The 22,260-nt window shown below is 41.2% G+C and overlaps 1 protein-coding gene across 1 annotated transcript in view; it reads right to left on the bottom strand.

The window, feature by feature from the left end:
• Positions 1 to 21,765: 21,765 nt before the first annotated feature.
• FBN1 (fibrillin 1) overlaps positions 21,766 to 22,260 on the bottom strand; it is a 257,123-nt gene continuing 256,628 nt past the window's right edge. The window contains exon 65 of the mRNA XM_043473020.1: positions 21,766 to 22,045. Within this exon, the coding sequence (XP_043328955.1) occupies positions 21,766 to 22,045 (280 nt within the window). The remainder of the gene's footprint in view (positions 22,046 to 22,260) is intronic.

The raw sequence follows: 22,260 nt of genomic DNA, 5'->3' as shown, positions 1-22,260 counted from the left end.
TGCTCACAAAACATTTGCTGATAAACACAAAAGGAAGGAAAAGAGGAGAGACAGAAGAAGTGGGTTAATCTTCTGTATGGGTTCTTCCTGTTCTCATTTGTATTTTTATTTCTTCCACTCTGTCATTGATCCATTGAATACATATTAAGTGCCTACTGAGTGCCAGGTCATGCCACTGAAGATGGTTGCTCTCTTGCTCTCTGAACATTCCCTGCTCCACCTACATCCTACTCATATGGACATGCTTGGTCCCTGCCTCAGCTAGTGATTCTTCAAGTTCTTAGCCTGGAATGGCTCCACCTGCTCGTTTATTAAAGGGAAACATCTGCCCTCATGATGGTTGTTAACCCGAGGGGCTATGAGCAATATGCCCCAGTCCTGATTTCCCTGGTAACTGATAAGCCAGCCTGACATCAATTCACCCATAAATGGTAGCCTCCTTTCCCCTGAGCAGCTAAGATTGCCGCCATGGCCCTGCCTAACAGCTAGCCAGCTGTCGAGACATCAGCCATACATGGTGGGTGGTCACTCTGGGATATTTTGCTGTGGACCTGTAAGATCCCCTATCCAATAAATTGTTGATGTTGTTACTGAACACAAGTTCCTATGCCCAGTGGACAGTGAGGCCAAGCAATACCAAAACAGTGGAGTTTGGAGCAGAGAAAGGTTAATTGCAGGTCCATGCAAGGGAACAGGCGACTCATGGCCCCACAAATCCTGAATTCCCTGAAGGGTTTCAGCAAAGCATTTTTAAAGGACAGGTGAGGGAGTGGGGTGTGGCGGGGTGTATGATCAGCTTGTGGACAATTCTGATTGGTTGATGTTGAAGTAATAGGGTGGTTAACTTTATTAATCCTTAGGCCTGTAGGTCTGGGGGTGCTACATGCTCATGATCATTAAGTGGTTCATTTGTTCCATTTGCTGGTGGGTTTTAGCATCTGAGGGGGTTATAAGGGCTTTCCAGGTGGTGCAGTGGTAAAGAATCCATCTGCCAATGCAGGAGACACAAGAAACACGGGTTTGATCCCTGGGTATGGAAGATCCCCTGATGTTGAAAATGACAACCCACTCTGGTATTCTTGCCTAGAAAATCTCATGGACAGAGGAACCTGGTGAGCTACAGTCCATAGGGTCGCAGAAGAGACATGACTGAGCACACATGCATACACTTTAGCATCTGAAAAACTCAGGAAATATGGGGTACTATTATCTGGGTACTTCAGAGAGGAGATAAAGCAGAGGATAGAGGGCAGGGTCTTCCTGGACAGTCCCCAGAGGGTCCTGCTCAGTTTATAATGTCTCTGTCTCTGGGCTCTTTCTTTAGTCTTGAGACTGGGCAACTACAAGACTTGCAGGCCTGTGGGTGCAGTCCAAAAATTGACAAGCCAGCTAGGAGGCTGAGGAAACTCCCATAAGTGTTGATGATGAGAAATGGAAAGCTGAGGGGGTAATCCTGAGGTGGCTGTCCACTAGCATGCAGGGCGCCATGGCAGCTGACTGCTGTGAGAAGTGTCTTTCTCATTCATTATATTGATGCTATTCTGCTAACCTCAGAATCTGTTTCCAGTGTAAAAGTAGCAGTCTCATGCTCCTTTGACAGTACAGGGATGGCTGGTGAATACAGACACAATGAAAGGACCCAGATTTGTACAAAATACGAGCATACCCCAACCCAGCACTCCTAAACAATCACAGAAACAGACTTTAGGGCTATTTGCTCAGGTACAGGGTTGTGAATTGGACATGGCCAGTTCCCTGGAAGGTTTTGGTTGGGGCTTGTGGCAGGGGACAAAATAATAGAAGTACCCTAGGGCTTCTGGCCTCAGCTATGGAAGAGGGCAGACTAATGATACACTGTGATGGATCCACATCAGTATACAGTCTCTAATGTGTTTCAATGGGCTTCCCTGGTGGTTCAGATGGTAAGGAATCCGCCTACAATGCAGGAGACCTGGGTTTAATCCCTGGGTTGAGAAGATCCCCTGGTTCTGATTCCCTGGTATTAGAAGGCTACCCACTCCAGTATTCTTGCCTGGAGAATTCCATGGACAGAGGAGCCTGGTAGGTTACAGTCCATGAAGTTGCAAAGAGTCAGACATGACTGAGTAACTTGCACTTTCAATGTGTTACAGCAGGTGGAAGATATTACAAAAGGTCTACCCAAGTCATTGAGCAATGCAAAACACCACTATTCAGGGTCTAAAAAAATTGTATGTGACTTATAGGACCCCCATGGATGTCAGTAGTGACCAAGGAATCCACTTTATTGGCCATGAAGTTCAGGAATGAGCTGATAAAAATGACATATGCTAGCACTTCCACCTGCCCTATAACCCCACTGCTTTTGAGCTAATGGAAAGGTTGAATGGACTACTTAAATAGCAATTGAGTCAGAAACCCACTCTCTCCTCTGTGGACCAGAGGCTGACTCAAGCCCTCTGCACTATAACCAGACACCCCAGGAACAGTCATCCCAATTCCTACACCATGTTCACCCGTGGTCACCATTATCTGATTTCAGCTACTGACCATGGAAGAACCATTGCCAACTCTTGGTCAGGACAATAATCCACTTTTGCCCTTGCCACAGGATCTACAACCAGGGAAACACTTTGTAAAATGACTCTAGGGCTGGCAGGTGAATCCTTGGGGATTTGGGTTTGTGGCCCCATGGGGAATAGGGTCAGAAAGGAGCTTCTCAGGTGGCACAAGTAGTAAAGAATCTGCCTGCCGATGCAAGAGATTCCTGGGTTCGATCCCTGGGTTGGGAAGATCCCCTGTACTAGGAAATGGCAACCCACCCCAGTATTCTTGCCTGGGAAATCCCACGGACAGAGGAGCCTGGTGGGGTACAGTCCCTGGGGTCACAAAAGACTCAGACATGACTGAGCATGCACATGCAAAAGATTTTACCTGTCTTCCACCCAGCCTCACTTAAGACCCTAAGGTCATTAATCCAGGCTCCCCACTGGAGAAAGGCACCATTGTCCTGTGGCCTGTTGTTACACTGCCTCTCCAGATTTCAGCATGGCCATGTGGACTGAGGGTGGACTGGCAGGATGCAAGCCCCAGTGCCAAAACCATCGGCAAGGGTGGTGTTAATTCAGAGTGCTGTTACTGCTTGTATCTTGCTTAGTGGTCATGATCTCCACTGTATTGTGCCTATTAAACATCTTATGCTTTGTCCAGAGTCTTAGTGGTGGGAATTTGTTCTTAGACTGGGCAATAATGGTGGTCTCATTGAAAAATGGGCCTGATGCCTGGGACTACAGTGAAATGCCATTGTCATCCTCCATGGGGCTTCCCTGAAAAATTGACCCAGTAAGTGCCTGGCTTACTTTTTGTACTCTTGAGCTGCCATTGGGTTTCCCACATGACACTAGTGTAAAGAACCCACCTGCCAATGCAGAAGACATAAGAGATGCGGGTTTGATCCCTGGGTCAGAAAGATCCTCTGGAGAAGGTCATGGCAACTGACTCCAGTATTCTCGCCTGGAGAATCCCATGCACAGAGGAGTCTGGTGGGCTATGGTCCATTCGGTCACAGAGTCGGACACTACTGAAGTGATTTAGCATGCACACACGCCTGAGTTGCTATTATCTGTATTGCATTTATGGTGTCTGGTTGCAGTGTACCTTTATATACCTGAACACAGGGATATCTTGGAAGAGGGGTGGACCAGGATTGTAAGAATCGTGCAGGGAATGTAGTGGTGGAGTGTATGGTCAGGCCACTCAAGATATTGTTCTCTTGCTCGCTCTACATGTCCTGCTCTGCCAGTCCCTGCTCCACCTATACCCTACTCACATGAACGTGCTTGCCCTCTGCCCCAGCTTGTGATTGCTCCAATCCTTTGGGCTGAATGGCTCCATCTGCTAGTTTATTAGAGGGAATCATCAGCCTTTGTGATGGTCATTAATCTGAGGGGCTTTGAGGGTTGTGTCCCAGTCCTGGTTTCCCTGGTAATTGATAAGCCAACCTGACATCAATTCCCCCTGTAATGGTAGCCTCTTTCTTCCCCCAGTAGCAAAGATTGCTATGTCCCACTTGACATCATCCCTACACGGTGGGCTGCTTATCTAGGATCTTTGTTTCAGACTTGTATGGGAATGTGACAATAAACCATTATTGTCTCTGTTGCTGTTTCCGGGCTCTTTGGTTTTGAGCTGGGCAACCACAAGGCTTGCTGGCCTGTGTGGTGCAGCCCAACAGCCAAGTACTGAACTGGGGAATGGACCTCCAAAGACAAGGCAGACTCTTTGCCATCAGAGGTCTTATGCGACACAGGGGAGGCAGCAGTGGGCTACAAGTTCATGATGAACATTTACTGAGGGTGGAGGGAGGTGGAGATGGGGAAGGGAAAGGAGAAGCAGGAGGGCTGAGCAAGGAGTGGCTCGTTCTCTCACTCTTGAGTTAATTGCTTGAGTTAATTGCTAGGAGAGCAGAGAGGCTAGATCTTGACTCATAAACATAATTTGTAGCTTTACACAGTCCTGTTTTGCGTTCATATATTCCATTCATTCTTCTTTTGGCACATACAATGAGTTGAGTACATGCTGTGTTGCCAGAACATCTGGAATTTTGCTAGATCTGCCTCTCCAAGATGAGAGACATTTGGCAAGACACCTCAAAGTGGAAAGTGAAAGTGAAAGTGACTCAGTTGTGTCTGACTCTTTGCAACCCCATGGACCCCAGGGAGTAGATCTGGTAGACAGAGTGCATGAAGAACTGTGGACGGAGTTTCGGGACATTGTACAGGAGGCAGTGATCAAGACCATCCCCAAGAAAAAGAAATAAAAAAGGGCAAAATGGTTGTCTGAGGAGGCCTTACAAATAGCTATGAAAAGAAGGGAAGTAAAAGGCAAAGGAGAAACGGAAAGATATACCCATTTGAATGCCAAGTTTCAAAGAATAGCAAGGAGAGATAAGAAAGACTCCTTCAGTGATCAATGCAAAGATAGAGGAAAACAGTACAATGGGAAAGACTAGAGATCTCTTCAAGAAAATTAGAGATACCAAGGGAAATTTTTATGCAAAGATGGGCACAATCAAGGACAGAAATGGGATGGACCTAACAGAAGCAGAAGATATTAAGAAGAGGTGGCAAGAATACACAGAAGAACTATACAAGAAAGATCTTCATGACCCAGATAATCACGATGGTGTGATCAATCACCTAGAGCCAGACTTCCGGGGATGCAAAGTCAGGTGGGCCTTAGGAAGCATCACTGCGACCAAAGCTACTGGAGGTGATGGAATTCCAGTTGATCTATTTCAAATCCTAAAAGATGATGCTGTGAAAGTGTTGCACTCAGTATGCTAGCAAATTTGGAAGTCAGCAGTGGCCACAGGACTGGAAAATGTCAGTTTTCATTCCAATCCCAGAGAAAGGCAATGCCAAAGAATGTTCAAACTACTGCACAATTGCACTCATCTCACATGCTAGTAAAGTAATGCTCAAAATTCTCCAAGCCAGGCTTTGACAGTAGGTGAACTGTGAACTTCCAGATGTTCAAGCTAGATTTAGAAAAGGCAGAGGAACCAGAGATAAAATTGCCAACATCCGTTGGATCATCAAAAAAGCAAGAGAGTTCCAGAAAAACATCTGTTTTATTGACTATGCCAAAGCCTTTGACTGTGTGGATCACAACAAACTGTGGAAAATTCTGAAAGAGATGGGAATACCAGACCACCTGACCTGCCTCCTGAGAAATCCGTATTCAGGTCAGGAAGCAACAGTTAGAACTGGACATGGAACAACAGACTGGTTCCAAATTGGGAAAGGAGCACGTCAAGGCTGTATATTGTCACCCTGCTTATTTAACTTATATGCAGAGTACATCATGAGAAATGCTGGGCTGGATGAAGCACAAGCTGGAATCAAGATTGCTGGGAGAAATATCAACAACCTCAGGTATGCAGATGACACCACACTTATGGCAGAAAGCGAAGGAGAACTAAAGAGCCTCTTGATGAAAGTAAAAGAGGAAAGTGAAAAAGTTGGCTTAAAACTCAACATTCAAAAAACTAAGATCATGGCATCTGGTCCCATCACTTCATGGCAAATAGATGGGGAAACAATGGAAACAGTAACAGACTTTATTTTTGGGGGCTCCAAAATCACTGCAGATGGTGACTGCAGCCATGAAATTAAAAGAAGGAAAGTTATGACCAACCTACACAGCATATTAAAAAGCAGAGACAATACTTTGCCAACAATGTCCATCTAGTCAAGTCTATGATTTTTCCTATAGTCATGTATGAATGTGAAAGTTGGACTACACAGAAAGCTGAGTGCCAAAGAATTGATGCTTTTGGACTGTGGTGTTGGAGAAGACTCTTGAGAGTCCCTTGGACTGCAAGGAGATCCAGCTAGTGCATCCTAAAGGAAATCAGTCCTGACTATTCATCAGAAAGATTTGATGCTGAAGCTAAAACTCCAATACTTTGGCCACCTGATGTGAAGAACTGACTCGTTTGAAAAGACCCTGATGCTGGGAAAGATTGAAGGCAGGAGGAGAAGGGGACGACAGAGGATGAGTTGGTTGGATGGCATCACCGACTCGATGGACATGAGTTTGAATAAACTCCAGGAGTTGGTGATGGACAGAGAGGCCTGGTGTGCTGCAGTCCATGGGGTCACAAAGAGTTGGACACGACTGAGCGACTGTATTCAACCGGACTATACAGTCCATGAAATTCTCCAGGCCAGAATACTGGAATGGGTAGCCTTTCCCTTCTCCAGGGGCTCTTCCTAACTCAGGGATCGAACCCAAGTCTCCTGCTTTGCAGGCAGATTCTTTACCAGCTAAGCCACCAGGGAAGCCCAAACACTGGAGTTGGTAGCCTATCCCTTCTCCAGTGGATCTTCCTGACCCAGGAATTAAACCAGGGTCTCCTGCTTTGCAGGTGGATTCCTGTGCACAATGAGGATAATTACTGAGGATCAGGTGAGGTTGAAGTGCACTGTTCAAAAATGCTTCTTAAACTAGGAATGTTAGATTTAAAATATACATATATATTGGGCAATACTGATACTGTGAGGGTATGGAGAAGGTATTGTTTCTAACCCCAAATACTGATGAGAAGAAACACCAAGGAGTTGCACTGGCCAAATAACTTAGAAAGGGAACTAAGACTTGAATACAGTGTTTTTTATTATTTTTTATTGAGACATAGTTGATATGAATATTATGTTACAGGTATACAACATACTGATTGACAATTTAAGAGCTACACATTTATGACTATTATAAGATATTGGCTACATCCCCTGTTTTGTACAATATATCCTTGTTGCTTATCTTATATATAATTGTACCTCTTAATTCTCTACCCTTTTATTGCCTCTTCCCCCTTCCCTCTTCCTGCTAGTAATCACTATTTGTTCTCTCTATCTGTGGCTCAGTTTCTGTTTCATTATTCCCATTTTATTTTTTACATTCCACATATAAGTGATAACAGACTATATGTCTTTCCCTAATTTCATTTCCCTCAGCATAATATACTCCAGGTCCGTCCATGTTGTTGCAAATGGCAAAATTTCTCTTCTTTTCTGTGTCTTAGTAATATTCTGTTATATACATCATCTTTATCCATACATCTGTGGATGGACAATTAGGTTGCTTCCATATCTTGGCAACTGCACACAGTGCTACTGTGAACATTGACGTTCATGTGTCTCTTCAAATTAGTGGAGGTTTTTTTTTTTTTTGGTATATATACGCAGGAGTGGAATTGCTAGGTCATATGGTGGTTCTGTTTTTAGTTTATTTTCCACAGGGGATACACCAATTTACATTCCCACCAAAAGTGTACCAGGGTTCCCTTTTCTCAACATCCTCATAAACATTTATTATTTATATTCCTTTTGATGTTAGCCATTCTGATAGCTGTGAGGTGCTATCTCATTGTGATTTTAATTTCCTTTTCTCTGATTGGCAGTGTTGAGCAACTTTTCTTGTACCTGTTAGCCATATGTATGTCTTCTTTGGGGGAAAAAAAAAGTCTTCAGGTCTTCTGCCCATTTAAAAAATCAGGCTGTTGTATTTTTTTATATTGGTCTGTATGAACGGTTTATATATGTTGCATATTAACCCCTTACTGGTTAGCAAATGTTCTCCCATTCAGTAGGCTTTCTTTTCATCTTTCATTCGGTGGTTTCCTTTGCTATGCAAAAACTTTTAAGTTGAATTAGGTCTCATTTATTTTTGTTTTTATTTCCTTTGATTTAGGAGACAAACCTAAAAATATATTACTACATTTATGTCAACGAATTTCTGCCCACATTTTCATCTAAAAGTTTTATGGTTTGTAGTCTTATATTTAGATCTTTAATCCATTTTGGGTTTATTTTTGCATATAGATAGTGTTCTAATTTCATTCTTTCACTTGTAGCTGTCCAGTTTCCCCAACACCTCTTACTGAAAAGACTGTCTTTTCCCCATTGTATACTCTTGCCTCCTATGTCAGAGATTAATTGAACATAAATGTGTGGGCTTATTTCTGGGCTCTCTGTTCCATTGATCTGTGTGTCTGGTTTTGTGCCAGTACCATATTCTTTAATGACTATAGCTTTATTGTGTAGTCTGAAGTAGGGAGTATGATTCCTACAGCTCTGTTAAGATTGTTTTGGCTGTTTAGGGTTTTTTGTGTCTCCATACAGACTTTAAAACTGTTCTCTGAAAAATGCCATTGGTATTTTGATAAGAGATTTCATTGAATCTGTCGATTGCCTTACATCGTAGTATGGTCATTTTAACAATATTAAATCTAGCAATCCAAGAACACAGTATATTTTTCCATCTGTGTTGTCTTCAGTTTCTTTCATCAGTGTCTTAGTTTTCCAAATATGATATCTTTTACCTCCTTAGGCAGAATCATTCCTAGGCATCTTACTCGTTTTGATGCAATGGTGAGTGTGATTATTTCTTTAACTTCTCTTTATGAGAGTTGTTGTTAGTGTTTAGAAATGCAACTGATTTCCACGTATTAGTTTTGTATCCTGAAATGAAATGAAGTGAAAGGTGCTCAGTTGTGTCCGACTCTTTGTGATCCCATGGACTATACAGTCCATGGAATTCTCCAGTCCACAATGCTGGAGTGGGTAGCCTTTCCCTTCTCCAAGGGATCTTTCCAAGCCAGGAATCGAACCGGGGTCTCCTGCATTGCAGGCAGATTCTTTACCAACCGAGCTATCAGGGAAGCTTTGCCAAATTCATTAAGCTCTAGTAGTTTTCTGGTGAATTGGTCTCTTTATATTTTCTAATGCTTCCTTTTTCAGTTTTGAGAGAGAGTGCATTTCTAAGAGGACTTCCCTGGTGGCTCAGTGGAAAAGAATCCAACTACCAATGCAAGAGACTCAGGTTCAATCCCTGGGTCAGAAAGATCCACTGCAGAAGGATATGGCAACTCACTCCAGTATTTTTGCCTGGGAAATCCTATGGACAGAGGAGCCTGGTGGGCTACAGTCCATAGGGTCACAAAGGGTCAGACACGACTGAGCGTGCACACATGCCATCCTGCTCCCTTAGGATTTTTCTTCTGAAAACATACTTAGTTTACTTTGACCTATCCTGTCTTCTTGGTCAATATTTCTTCTGACGTGGTACCTGAAAGTTCCCATCCTCTGAGGCCTGGGTTTTCACTTCTGCTTTTATTCATTTGGGCCCTCTTTAGGACTTCCCTCATAGCTCAGTTGGTAAAGAATCCACCTGCGATGCAGGAGACCCAGGTTTGATTCCTGGGTCAGGAAGATCGCTGGAGAAGGGATAGGCTACCCACTCCAGTATTCTTGGGCTTCCCTTGTGGCTCAGCTGGTAAAGAATCTGCCTGCAAAGTGGGAGACCTGAGTTCAATCCCTGGGTTGGGAAGAACCCCTGGAGATGGGAAAGGCTACCTACTCTAGTATTCTGGCCTGGAGAATTCCATTGACTTGTTCATGGGGTGGCAGAGTTGAGTGACTTTCACTTTCACTTTTTCTTAATGAGCCTGGCTAAATGTGTATCAATTTTATCTTTTCAAAGAACAAACGCTTAGAGACCAAAAAAAAAAAAAAAAGAGCAAAGATCAAGGAAACATTTCATTTGCTGTGATCTTTATGGTTTCTTTCCTTTAGGTGTTCCATTACTAGTACCTTTTAGGTGTAAAGTTGGATTGTTAGAGATTTTTCTTGTTTCCTGAGATAAGCACGTAGCAGTAGCTGTAAACTTTCCTCTTAGAACTGCTTTTGCTGAGTCACCAAGATTTTGGGTCATGGTGTTTTCATTTTCATTTCTCTCCAGGTATTTTTTAATTTCCTCTTTGATTTTTTCACTGATCCATTGATTGATTTAGTAGCATACTGTTTAGTCTTCATATGTCTGTATTTTTTGAAGTTTTTTCTTTATAGTTGATTTCTAGTCTTAAACCACTTGGTCAGAAAAAGATGCTGGGTATGATTTCATTTTTCTTAAATTTACTGAGGCTTGGTTTTTGACCTAGAATGTGATCTGTCCTGGAGAATATTCTACGTACACTTGGAAAGAATGTGTATTCTGTTACTTTCAGATGGAAAGTTATATATATATATACACATATATATATATATACATACATACACACACACACATATACATATATATATATATTTGATTAATTGATCAAATGTGAGTCCATTGGTCTAATGTGACATTTAAGGCCATATTTCCTTATTGATTATGTCTGGATGATCTGTCCATTGATGTAAATAGGGTTTTAAAATCCCTTACTATCATGTTACTGTCAATTTTTCCTTTTGTGTGCACTAATACTTGCTTTATGTATTTAGCTGCTCCTGCACTGGATGCATATGTGTTTTAAGTTATTATAGTTTCTTGGATTGATCCATTGATCAGTATATAATATCCTCCTTTGTTGTTTAAAGTCTATTTTGTTTTAAGTATTGCTACCTTGAATTTCTCATTTGCATGGAATAATTTTTACGTCCCCTCACTTTCAGTCTCTGTGTTTTTAGATCTGAAGTGGTTCTCTAGTAGGCACTATATATATAGGTCTTGTTTTTTAATCCATTCAGACATTCTGTCTTTTGATTGGTGCATTTAGGCCATTTATATGAATATCTATGGTAGTTACTGATATTTATTCTTATTGTCATTTTGTTAATTGTTTTGGGTTTGTTTTTTCATGGGTATCTTTTGTTCCTTTCTTTCGTTCTCTTGTGATTTCATTGTCTCTGGACTCCTTTTTCTTTCCTTTTTCAAAAATTGTATTTAATTGTAGGATAATTACAATATTGTGAAGGTTTTGCAGTACATCAACATGAAACAGCCATAGGTATACATGTGTCCCCCCCATCCCAAACACCATTCCCACTACCCTCCCCACCCTATCCCTCTAGGTTGTTCTAGAGCACCATCTTTGGGTGCCCTGCTTCATGCGTGGAACTCACACTGGTTATCTATTTTACATATGGTGATGTATGTGTTTTAATGCTGTTCTCTCAAATCATCCCACTCTTGCCTTCTCCCACTGAGTCCAAAAGTCAGTTCCTTATGTCTGTGTTTCCTTTGCGTCCCTGCATGTAGGATCATCAGTACCATCTTTCTAAATTCCATATAAATGCTTTAATAAACAGTATTTGTCTTTCTCTTTCTGACTTACTTCACTCTGTATAATAGGCTCTAGGTTCATCTGTCTCATTAGAACTGAATCAAATGGTTTTCTTTCTATGACTGAGTAATATTCCATTGTGTATATGTACCACAACTTCTTTATCCATTCATCTGCTGATGGACACTTAGGTTGCTTCCATGTCCTAGCTATTGTAAATAGTGCTGCAGTGAACATTGGGGTACATGTGTCTCTTTCAGTTATGGTTTCCTCAGGGTGTATGCCCAGTAGTGGGATTGTTGGGTCACATGGAAGTTTTAGGGCTTCCCTGATAGCTCAGCTGGTAGAGTCTGCCTGCAATGAAGGAGACCTGGGTTCAATCCCTGGGTTGGGGAGATCCCCTGGAGGAGGGCATGGCAACCCACTCCAGTATTCTTGCCTGGAGAATCTCCACGGACAGAGGAGCCTGGTGGGCTACAGTTCCTGGGGTCACAAAGAGTTGGACACAACTGAGTGACTAGGCGCATGGTAGTTTTATTCTTAGTTTTTAAAGGAATCTCCATATTGTTCTCCACAGTGGCTGTATCATTTTACATTCCCACAAACAGTGCAAGAGTGTTCTGTTTTCTCCATACCCTTTCCAGCATTTATTGTTTGTAGATTTTTTGATGGTGGCCATTCTGACCCGTATAAGGTAAATACCTCATTGTAGTTTTGATTTCCATTTCTCTAATAATGAGTGATATAGATTGATCTTCTTTTTCTAGTTCCCTTAAGTGTTGGGTTAGATTGTTTATTTGAGATTGTTCTTGTTTTCTGAAGTAGGCTATATTGTTATAAACTTCCCTCTTAGAATGGCTTTTGCTTCATCCCATGGGTTTTGGAATGTTGTGTTTTCTTTTTCATTCATCTCAAGGTATTTTTTGTTATAGCCTTTATTTGTTGACTCATTGGTTTGTTTAGTAGCATGTTGTTTAGACCCCACTCCATGTGTTTTTTCCAGTTTTCTTATATTTGATTTCTAGTTTTTTCTATACAATTGTGGTAGCAAAAGTCACTTGATATAATTTTAGTCTTAAATTTATTGAGACTTGTTTTGTGGATTATCATGTGATATATGCTGGAGAATGTTCTATGTGCACTTGAGGAAAATGTGTAATCTGGTTCTTTTGGACAGGATATTCTTTATTTCTTACGTCAATCCTACCTAAAGTGTCATTTAAAACCAATGCTTTGTTACTGATTTTCTATCTGGATGATATATCAATTTTTGTAACTGAAGTGTTAAAGTCCCCTACTATTATTGTATTACTGTTAATGTCTCCTTTTATATATATTAATATTTGCTTTACATATTTGGATGCTTCTGTGTTGGGTGGACAGATATTTATATGTATTATATCCTCTTGTCAGATTATTGTTATGTAATGTCCTTCTTAGTCTGTTGTTAGAGTTTTGTTATAAAGTCACCTTTGTCTGATACAAGTATTGCTACCCCAGCTTTCTTTTCAGATCTATTTGCATGAAATATCTTTTTTCTATCCCTGCACTGTCTATGTGTATCTTTAGATCTGAAGTGAATCCCTTGTAGGCACTACTTCAAAAAACAAGAAAAATCTCAAATACACAATCTAACCTTACACTTAAAGGAACTAGAAAAAGAATGACAATATTTATGAGTCTTTTTTTTTAATTCATTCGGCTACTTTGTGTTTTTATTGGAGCATTTAGTCTATTTACATTTAAATTGATTATTGATAGGTATGTCCTTATTGCCATTTTGTTAATGGTTTTCTGGTTGTTTTGTAGTTCTTATCTGTTCCTTTCTTCTTTTGTTCTCTGCTCTTGTGATTTGATGACTTCGTTTAGTGTTATGTTTGTATTCCTTAGTTTTGTGTTGCAGGTTTTTATTTTGTGGTTAGCATGAAGTTCATTTATAACAACTTATGAGCACAGAAGTTTAACTTGATGGTCACGTAAGACTGAGCACATTCTAAAAGTATTACATTTTTAGGACCCACCCCCCCACCCCAATGTTATATTTTGATGTCATACTCTACATCTTTTATTTTGTGTATCACTCAACTAATTATTTTAGATATTGTTGATTTTATTACTTTTTTTTAACCTTTGTATTAGCTTTATCAGTGGTTGATCCACTAACTTTACTATTTGTTTGCCTTTACCAGTGATATTATTTCCCCCATAATTTTCTTGTTTTTGCTGTGTGTTGTGCTCTGCGCAATTGCTCAGTCACGTCCAACTCTTTGTGACCCCATGGACTGTAGGCTGCCAAGCTCCTCTGTCCATGGAATTTCCCAGGCAAGAATACTGGAGTGGGTTGCCATTTCGTACTCCAGGGGATATTCCCAACCCAGGAATCAAACCCACATCTCTTGCGTCTCCTGCATTGGCAGATGGCTTCTTTACTACTGTGCCATGTAAGAAGCCGTTCTTGTTTCTACTTATGGCCTTTACTATTTAATGAGGTCCCTTTAAGATTTCTTGTATGACCAGTTTAGTGGTGATGAACTCAGTTAGCTTTTGCTTGTCTGGAAAACTCTCTATCCTTCTATTATGAGTGATAACCTTGTTGATACAGCACTCTTGGATGTAATTTTTTTTTCCTTTAATTTCTTTGAATATAAAAACTTTAGAGTCCCTGTTGGCCTATAAATTTTTTGCAAAAATATCATCTTACAGTCTTATGGAAGTTGCTTTTTGCTAAAAAATCAGCTTAAAGTCTTATAGGCGTTGCTTTGTACGTACCAGTTGTTTTTATTTTGCTGCTTTAAGATGATCTCTTTAATTTTTGACAATATAATTATAATGTGTCTTGGTGTAGATACCTTTGGGTTCATTTTATTTGGGACTTTCTGTACTTCCTGGACTTGAATGTCTGTTTCCTTCACTAAGGGAAGTTTTCAGCCATTATTTTTCAAGTAGGTTTTCTGTTCTTTTCTCTGTCTTGTCTCCTTTGGTAACCCTGTAATGTAAATGTTAATATGATTGATGTTCCCCCACAGGTTCCTTAAACTATCATTTTTAAATATTTTATCTTTTTCTTTGCTGTTTTGATTGGATGATTTCCATTACCTTGTCCTTCCAATTGCTGATCTGTTCTACTGCATCCCTTAATCCATTGTTGATTCCTTCTAGTGTATTTTTCACTTCAGTTATTTTATTGTTAAGTTCTGATTGATTGTTTTTTATATTTTCTGTCTCTCTCTCAAAGTTCTCAGTGAGTTCATCCTTTCTCCTCCTGAGTGTAGTGAGCTGCTTTTTGTTACTTGGAACTCTTATCTGGTAAGCTGCTTATTTCCATCTCATTTAATTTTTTTTTTCCTGAGATTTTGTCTTGTTCTTTAGTTTAGACAGTATTCTTTGTCTCCTTATTATGCCTGTCTCTCTGTGTTTGTCTGTATGTGTTAGGAATATCAGCTACATCTCCCAGTCTTGAAAGCATTGCCTTATTCAGAATGTGTCCTGTGTGGCCTGGTGGGACAGTTCCCTAGATCCCCAGAACTAGGTGCTCCAGGGGTATCCCCTGTGTGGGCTGCATGTGTCCTCCTGTTGCAGTCAGGCCACAGTTGCTATGGGTACATTAGTAGGTGTGGTTGGCCACCAGGCCAGCTAGCTGGGAGTCCTGGCAACAACTGCTGCAATTGTCTGCGGTTGGCCCCCAGCCTGACTGGCTGAGATGTTTGGCTATAACTGCTATGCATGTCATGATGGGCAGGGCTGGCCCCCTGCAGGGGGAGTCGCTTTGGAGGAGTTCTGATGCCAGGTAGGGCTGCCCATCAGGTGGGGCAGGGTGGAAACTGCTTTGGAGGAGGTCAGTTCTGGCCCTGGTGTGTAGCTTGGGTGAGGCTGGTCCTCAGGGGGAGCCCTGGGGCAGGAAGCATGGTGTGAGCTACTCTGATTCATAGTGACAGAAAATGGCACCCTCCAGCCTTGGGCCAGCAAGATGGCAGGAGAGTAAAAGGGAAATGGTGCCTGCTAGTGCTTTCATCCCCAAAGAAAGTCTCACCAGACCCCTGCCCTTCTGGCACACACCCTAAAATTAATCGATGAATCTCTCTCTTGTATGACCTAGGTACTTTTCAAGCTCCTGCCTCTGCCCTGAGACTTGATGCAAGTTAGTTCTGTGAATGAGCCCTTCAAGAGAAGTCTTGATTTCCCACAGCCCTTCAGCTAGCTCTCCTGGAATTAAGCCCTGTTGGTTTTCAAAGCCATGTCTTTTCAAAGCCAGTGGATGCGAACATGTGAGCCATTTCTTGGCTGGTAATTGCTGTTTGGGATGATTTCTGTGAAATTTTTCAGTTTTGATGCCCTCTGAGATTCCAAAACTCCCCACTCATCCTGCCTGTGAGAAGGTTTCCTATTGTGTGGAAATTTCTCCTTCACGACTCCCTCCCCAGGATGAGTCTCAGTCCCCAAATCCTTTCTCTTCCTTTTCATTTTTATTTTCTGTCCTACTTCATTCCAAAGAGATTGGTTTGCCTTTCTGGATATCTGGGGTCATCCACCAGCATTCAGAAGATGTTCTGTGGAAGTTGCTCCACATGCAGATTGATCTTTTGATGTATTTGTAGGGGAGAAAGTGATCTCCCCATCCTATTCCTCTGCCATGTTGGGACTGCCCCTCCTTTTTCTCTTTTGCATGTATCTATTATAGATTTTTAAAATTTAATTTTTATTTGATATTATAGTTGACTTGGGCTTCCCTGGTGACTCAGTGGTAAAGAATTTGCCTGTCAAACAGGAGACTTGAATTCAATCCCTGGGTCAGGAAAATCCCCTGGAGAAGAAAATGGCAACCCACTCCAGTATTCTTGCCTAGAAAATTCCATGGAAAGAGGAGTCTGACAGGCTGTAGCCCATGGGGTCACAAAGAGTTAGACATGACTTAGCAACTGAGCATGTACAAGCATAGTTGACTTACTATGTTGTTAATTTCAGGTGTACAATAAAGTGATTCAGTTATACATATATCCATTATTTTTCAGGTTTTTCCATATAGTTATGACAGAATATTGCATAGAGTTCCCTGTGATATACAGTAGATCCTTGTTGATTATTTTATATATAGCAGTGTATATACATTAATCCCAGATTCCTAATTTATGCCTCCTCCACCTTTCCCCTTTAATGACCATAGATATATTTTTGAAGTCTGTGAGTCTGTTTCTGTTTTGTAAATAAGATCACTTGCATCATTTGTTTTTTAGAATCCACATAAGTGATATCATATGATATTTGTAATTTTTGTCTGGCTTACTTCACTTAGTATGATAATCTCTAGGTCCATCCATGTTTCTGCAGATGGCATTATTTCTACCTTTTTTATGGCTGAGTAATATTCCATTGTGTGTGTTTGTGTGGGTATGTATCACAGATTCTTGATCTATTCATTTGTTTTCACACATTTAAATTTCTTCAATGTTTTGCCTATTGTAAATATTGATGCATTGAACATTGGGGTACATGTGTCTTTTTGAATATGGTTTTCTCCAAACATGGTCAAGAGTGGGATTGCTGGGTTTTATGGTAGTTCTATTACTGGTTTTTTTTAAAGGACATCCATACTGTTCTCCACAATGATTGTACAACTTTTTATTTCTACCAACAGTGTAGAAATAAGCTTCCCTTTTCTCCACACACTCTCCAGCATTTCTTATTTTTAGATGTTTTAATGATGGCCATTCTGACTGACATGAGGTGACATCTCATTGTAGATTTGATTTGCATTTCTCTAATAATTAGTGATCTTGACCATCTTTTCTTGTGCCTGTTGGCTATTTGTATGTCTTCTTTGGAGGAATATCTATTTAGTTCTGCTTACTTTTGTATTGGGTGGGTTGTTTGTTTTGACATTGAGCTGTATGAACTGTATACATTTTGGAGATTAATCCCTTGCATCATTTTCAAGTATCAATATTTTTTCCCATTCTCTAGGTTGTCTTTTTGTTTGTTTCCTTGCTATGTAAAAGATTTTGAGTTTAATGAGTCCTATTTGTTTTGTTTTTGTTTTAATTTCCATTATTCTAGGAAACAAATCCAAAAAGATACTGCTGCCATTTATGTCAAAGTGTTTTGGGTATATTTTCCCCCAGAAGTTTTATAGAATCCAGTCTTATATTTAGGGCTTTAATCCATTTTGAGTTTAGTTTTGTGTATGGTGTTAGAGAATGTTCTAGTTTCTCTTTATCTATTTTTAACATGTACCTGTCTAGTTTTCCAAGCACCATGTATTGAAGAGATTATCTTTTCTCCATTCTACAGTCTTGCCTCCTTTGTCATCAATTGACCATGGGTGCATGGGTTTATTTCTGGGATTTCTATCCTGTTACACTGACCTTTTTTGTGTCGGTGTCACACTTTTTTGATGACTGTAGCTTTGTATGATAGTCTGAATTCACAGAGCCTGATTCGTCCACCTCCATTTTTCTTTCTCAAGAATACCTTAGCTTTTTGGGGTTTTTTGTATTTCCACACAAATTTAAAACATTTTTGTTCTAGTTATGTGAAAAATGCCATTGGTAAGTTGATAGGGATTGCATTGTATCTGTAGATTGCTTTGAGTAGTATAGTTATTTTGACAATATTGATTCTTTCAGTTCAAGAACATGATATATTTTTCTATCTGTGTCATCTTTGATTTCTTTCATCAGCATCTTACAGTTTTCAGAGTACAAGTCTTTGGTCTCCTTAGGTAGGTTTATTTCTAGGTATCTTATTCTTCTTGATGCAGTAGTAAATGCAATGTTTCCTTAATTTCTCCTTCTGATGTTTCATAATTAGTGTATAAAAGTACAACAGATTTCTGTGTCTTAATTTTCTATCCAGCAACATTAATGAATTTATTGATATGCTCTAGTAGTTTTCTGGTAGCATTTATAGAATTTTTTTATGTATAGTATCATATCATCTGGAAACAGTGACCATTTACTACTTCTTTGACGATTTGGATGCCTTTGATTGTTTTTTCTTCCCTGATTGTTGCGGTGGGGACTTCTACAACTATGTTGAATAGTAGTGGCAAGAGTGGATATTCTTCCTAATCTTAGATGAAATGGTTTCAGCTTTTCACCATCGAGTATGATGTTATCTATAGGATTGTCATAGGGGCTTCCCAGATGACACCAGTGGTAAAGAACTAGTATGAGAATGCATGAGACTTAAGAGATGTGAGTTTGATCCCTGGTCAGGAAAATCCCCTGGAGTTGGAAATGACAGTTCATTCCAGTATTCTTGCCTGGAGAATCCCATGGACAGAGGAGCTTGGTGGGCTACAGCCCATAGGGTCACAAAGAGTCAGAAACAACTGAAGCATACATGCTGAGGCATGAGTTTGCCTCTCTGCCCACTTTCTGGAAAGCTTTTTAATATAAATGTGTGTTGAATTTTGTCTAAAGCTTTTCATGCATTTATTGAGAGAATCATATGGTTTTTATTCAATATGTTAATGTGATGTGTCACACTGATTTGCAGATATTAAAAACTCATTATATCCCTGGGATAAATCCCACTTGATCATGGAGTATGATCTTTTAATGGATTCGGTTTGCTAGTACTTTGTTGAGGATTTTTGCATCTAAGTTCATTAGTGATCAGTTCAGTCACTCTGTTGTGTCCAACTCTTTGCTGCCCCATGGACTGCAGGATGCCAGGCTTCCCTGTCCATCACCAACTCCTGGAGCTTACTCAAACTCATGTCCACTGAGTCGGCAATGCCATCCAACCATCTCATCCTCTGTCGTCGCCTTTTCCTCCTGCCCTCAATCTTTCCCAGCATCAGAGTCTTTTCCAATGAGTCAGTTCTTCACATCAGGTGGCCAAATTATTGGAGTTTCAGCTTCAGCATCAGTCCTTCTGATGAATATTCAGGACTGATTTCCTTTAGGATTGACTGGTCGGATCTCCTTGCAGTCCAAGGGACTCTCAAGAGTCTTCTCCAACACCACAGTTCAAAAGTGTCACTTCTTCAGTGCTTAGCTTTCTTTATGGTCCAACTCTCACATTCATACATGACTACTGGAAAAACCATAGCTTTGACTGGATGGATCTTTGTTGGCAAAGTAATGTCTCTGCTTTTTAATATGCTGTCTAGGTTGGTCATAGCTTTCCTTCCAAGGAGCAAGCTTCTTTTAATTTCATGGCTGCAGTCACCACCTGCAGTGATTTTGGAGCTCCCCAAAGATAAAGTCTGTCTCTATTGCCATTTTATTCCCCTCTATTTACCATGAAGTGATGGGACCAGATGCCATGATCTTAGTTTTTTGAATGTTGAGTTTTAAGCCAACTTTTTCACTCTCCTCTTTCACTTTCAAGAGGCTCTTCAGTTTCTCTTCACTTTCGGCCATAAGAGTGGTGTCATCTGTGTATCTGAGGTTATTGATATTTTTCCTGGAAATCTTTCCTGGAAATCTTGATTCCAGCTTGTGCTTCATCCAGCCTGGCATTTCGCATGATGTACTCTGCATATAAGTTAAATAAGCAGGGTGACAGTATACAGCCTTGACATACTCCTTTCCCAATTTGTAACCAGTCTGTTGTTCCATGTCTAGTTCTAACTGTTACTTCTTGACCTGCAAACAGATTTCTTAGGAGGCAGGTAAGGTTCTGGTGTCTACCCCCGGTGGGTGAAGTTGGTCCAGTGACTTGTGCAGGCCCCCTGTTTGGAGGGTCTGGGTCCCTGCCTCCTGGCAGGTCAACCTACGTCTTCTCCCTGTGGAGGACAAGGTCATCTCAAAGGGTGTATTTAATAGGTGGCTCTAGTCTCAGGTAGCTTGTCTGCTTATGAATGGGGCTGTGTTCCAACTTTGTTGGTTGTTTGGCCTGAGGCATCCCAGCATTGAAGCCTGTAGACTTTTGGTTGGCGACACATCTCAGTGCAAATATGATGACTCCAAGAGAGCTCATGCCAATGGGTATTTCCTGGGGCACCTGTCACCAGTGTCTTTGCCCCCACAGTGAGCCAAATTCAACCCACCACCCCCCAGGAGATTCTCTAAGCACTGCAGTTAGGTCTGCTCCAGCCGCCTATGGAGTCACTGCTTTACCCTAGATCCTAGTGCACAAGAAACCTTGTGTGTGCTCTCCAAGAGGAGTCTCTTTTTGTGAATATAAAAGGTAAATATGCCACTTACTAAAGAAAAACTGACTCAAGTCTCACTCAGATACAACTTTCTTCTCATGTTGCATATACTCTATTGAAAATGAATATTCATAAAATACTGTTTAAGCCACAACTGTTACATTAGCACATATTTATCATACTAAACATGTCAAGAAGGAAGTGGAAATCACTTGTATTTGGTCTTCTATTGCAGTGGGTCTCAAAGTGTCCCCCAGCCAACAGCATCAGCATCATCTGGGCATCTGTTAGAGATGGAAGTTCTTGGTGCCACCCGAGACCTACTGAATCCAAAACCCTGGGGATGTTTCCCAGAAATCCATTTCAACAGGTCTTCCAGATGATTCAGATGCATACTCAAGTTTGAGAATGACTGTTTTCATATATTATTTTCTTTCCAAAGACTTATCTCATTTCCCAAACCACAACAGATGGGTTGCAGCACTGATGCTAAGAAAGAACCAGTTTATTTCCATTTTGTTCACCGACGCAAAACCATCTCACCAAAGGACACACCTATGAACCTACTTCCTGGCTCTGATGATCTGCTAATATTCAATGCTTTTCACCTGGCTTCTTGCTTGCCTCTCTGGGACCACATGTGCTGGTTCTCCAGGCCCGCAGCCAGAGGTCTGAGTATCTGCATTTCTGAGTTGACTGAAAGGCTGCAGCAGCCGTGGGCAAAGAAAACCAGGCTGCTTGAGCTCCATGTTGTTTTTGTCTAGAATCCAAGTTCCCTCACACTCCACATGGCTCTTTCGGTAGAGAAGCCTCTAGCTTTCAGAACTTGGCATCCTTGTGTACGGAGCACTATGTCACTTCACTACTCTGCCTACTTGCTCTCCTGGATCTCAGACTTTGTCCTTTCATCAGACATTGGGCGGGTGTTTAACTTTCTTTTTGGCGAGACAGAGGAAATGAGCAAGTATGTGAATACCTTTGAATGGCCACTCCCTAAAAGCAGCAAGAAACTCCAGAGAGCCCCACAGACTTGTAAAATGCAGCCTAGAGCTCAGGGAATGTCTGGATTTTCTCCCTAGGGAGCGTTTTCATACTGTGGAGCATCCTTGGAGGAAAGCACAGGAATCTGGAGGGCCTTCCTGCAGTAGGAGGCACCAGGAGAAGCCACCTTCTCACCCACCTCAATGTTGGAGGCATCTGTTTCATTTGTGCTCCTCCGCTTCCTGCCGCGTTTGGGGTAGCCGTTGATCTTACACTCATAACAAGCCTCTGGGGAGAGTGAGTTGTCATCCATTTCACTGCTGGCAGGTGGCTCTGGGTTTCCCCGGCCCATGCCCATTCCAGAAACACAGTGCCTGTGGTGGAAGGGGCGCAGAGATATTTTTCATTAGAATTGGGAGATGGAGGAGGAGCAAGAGTTCTGGTGAAGCCCGGATCCTGCCTGGTGACATTCAGCCCTTGATTACGTGTCCACTGGATGATGGGCTGGTGCTGAGAACCACACTGAAGCCCTCTGTGTTTGGTCTTAAATTCTCAGTTCCCTGAGTTGATTGATTTCTTTTTACTGTCT

This window comes from Cervus canadensis, chromosome 6, assembly GCF_019320065.1.
Source record: "Cervus canadensis isolate Bull #8, Minnesota chromosome 6, ASM1932006v1, whole genome shotgun sequence".
NCBI classification, from domain to species: domain Eukaryota; kingdom Metazoa; phylum Chordata; class Mammalia; order Artiodactyla; family Cervidae; genus Cervus; species Cervus canadensis.
This window is presented reverse-complemented; position numbering and strand designations above follow the sequence as displayed.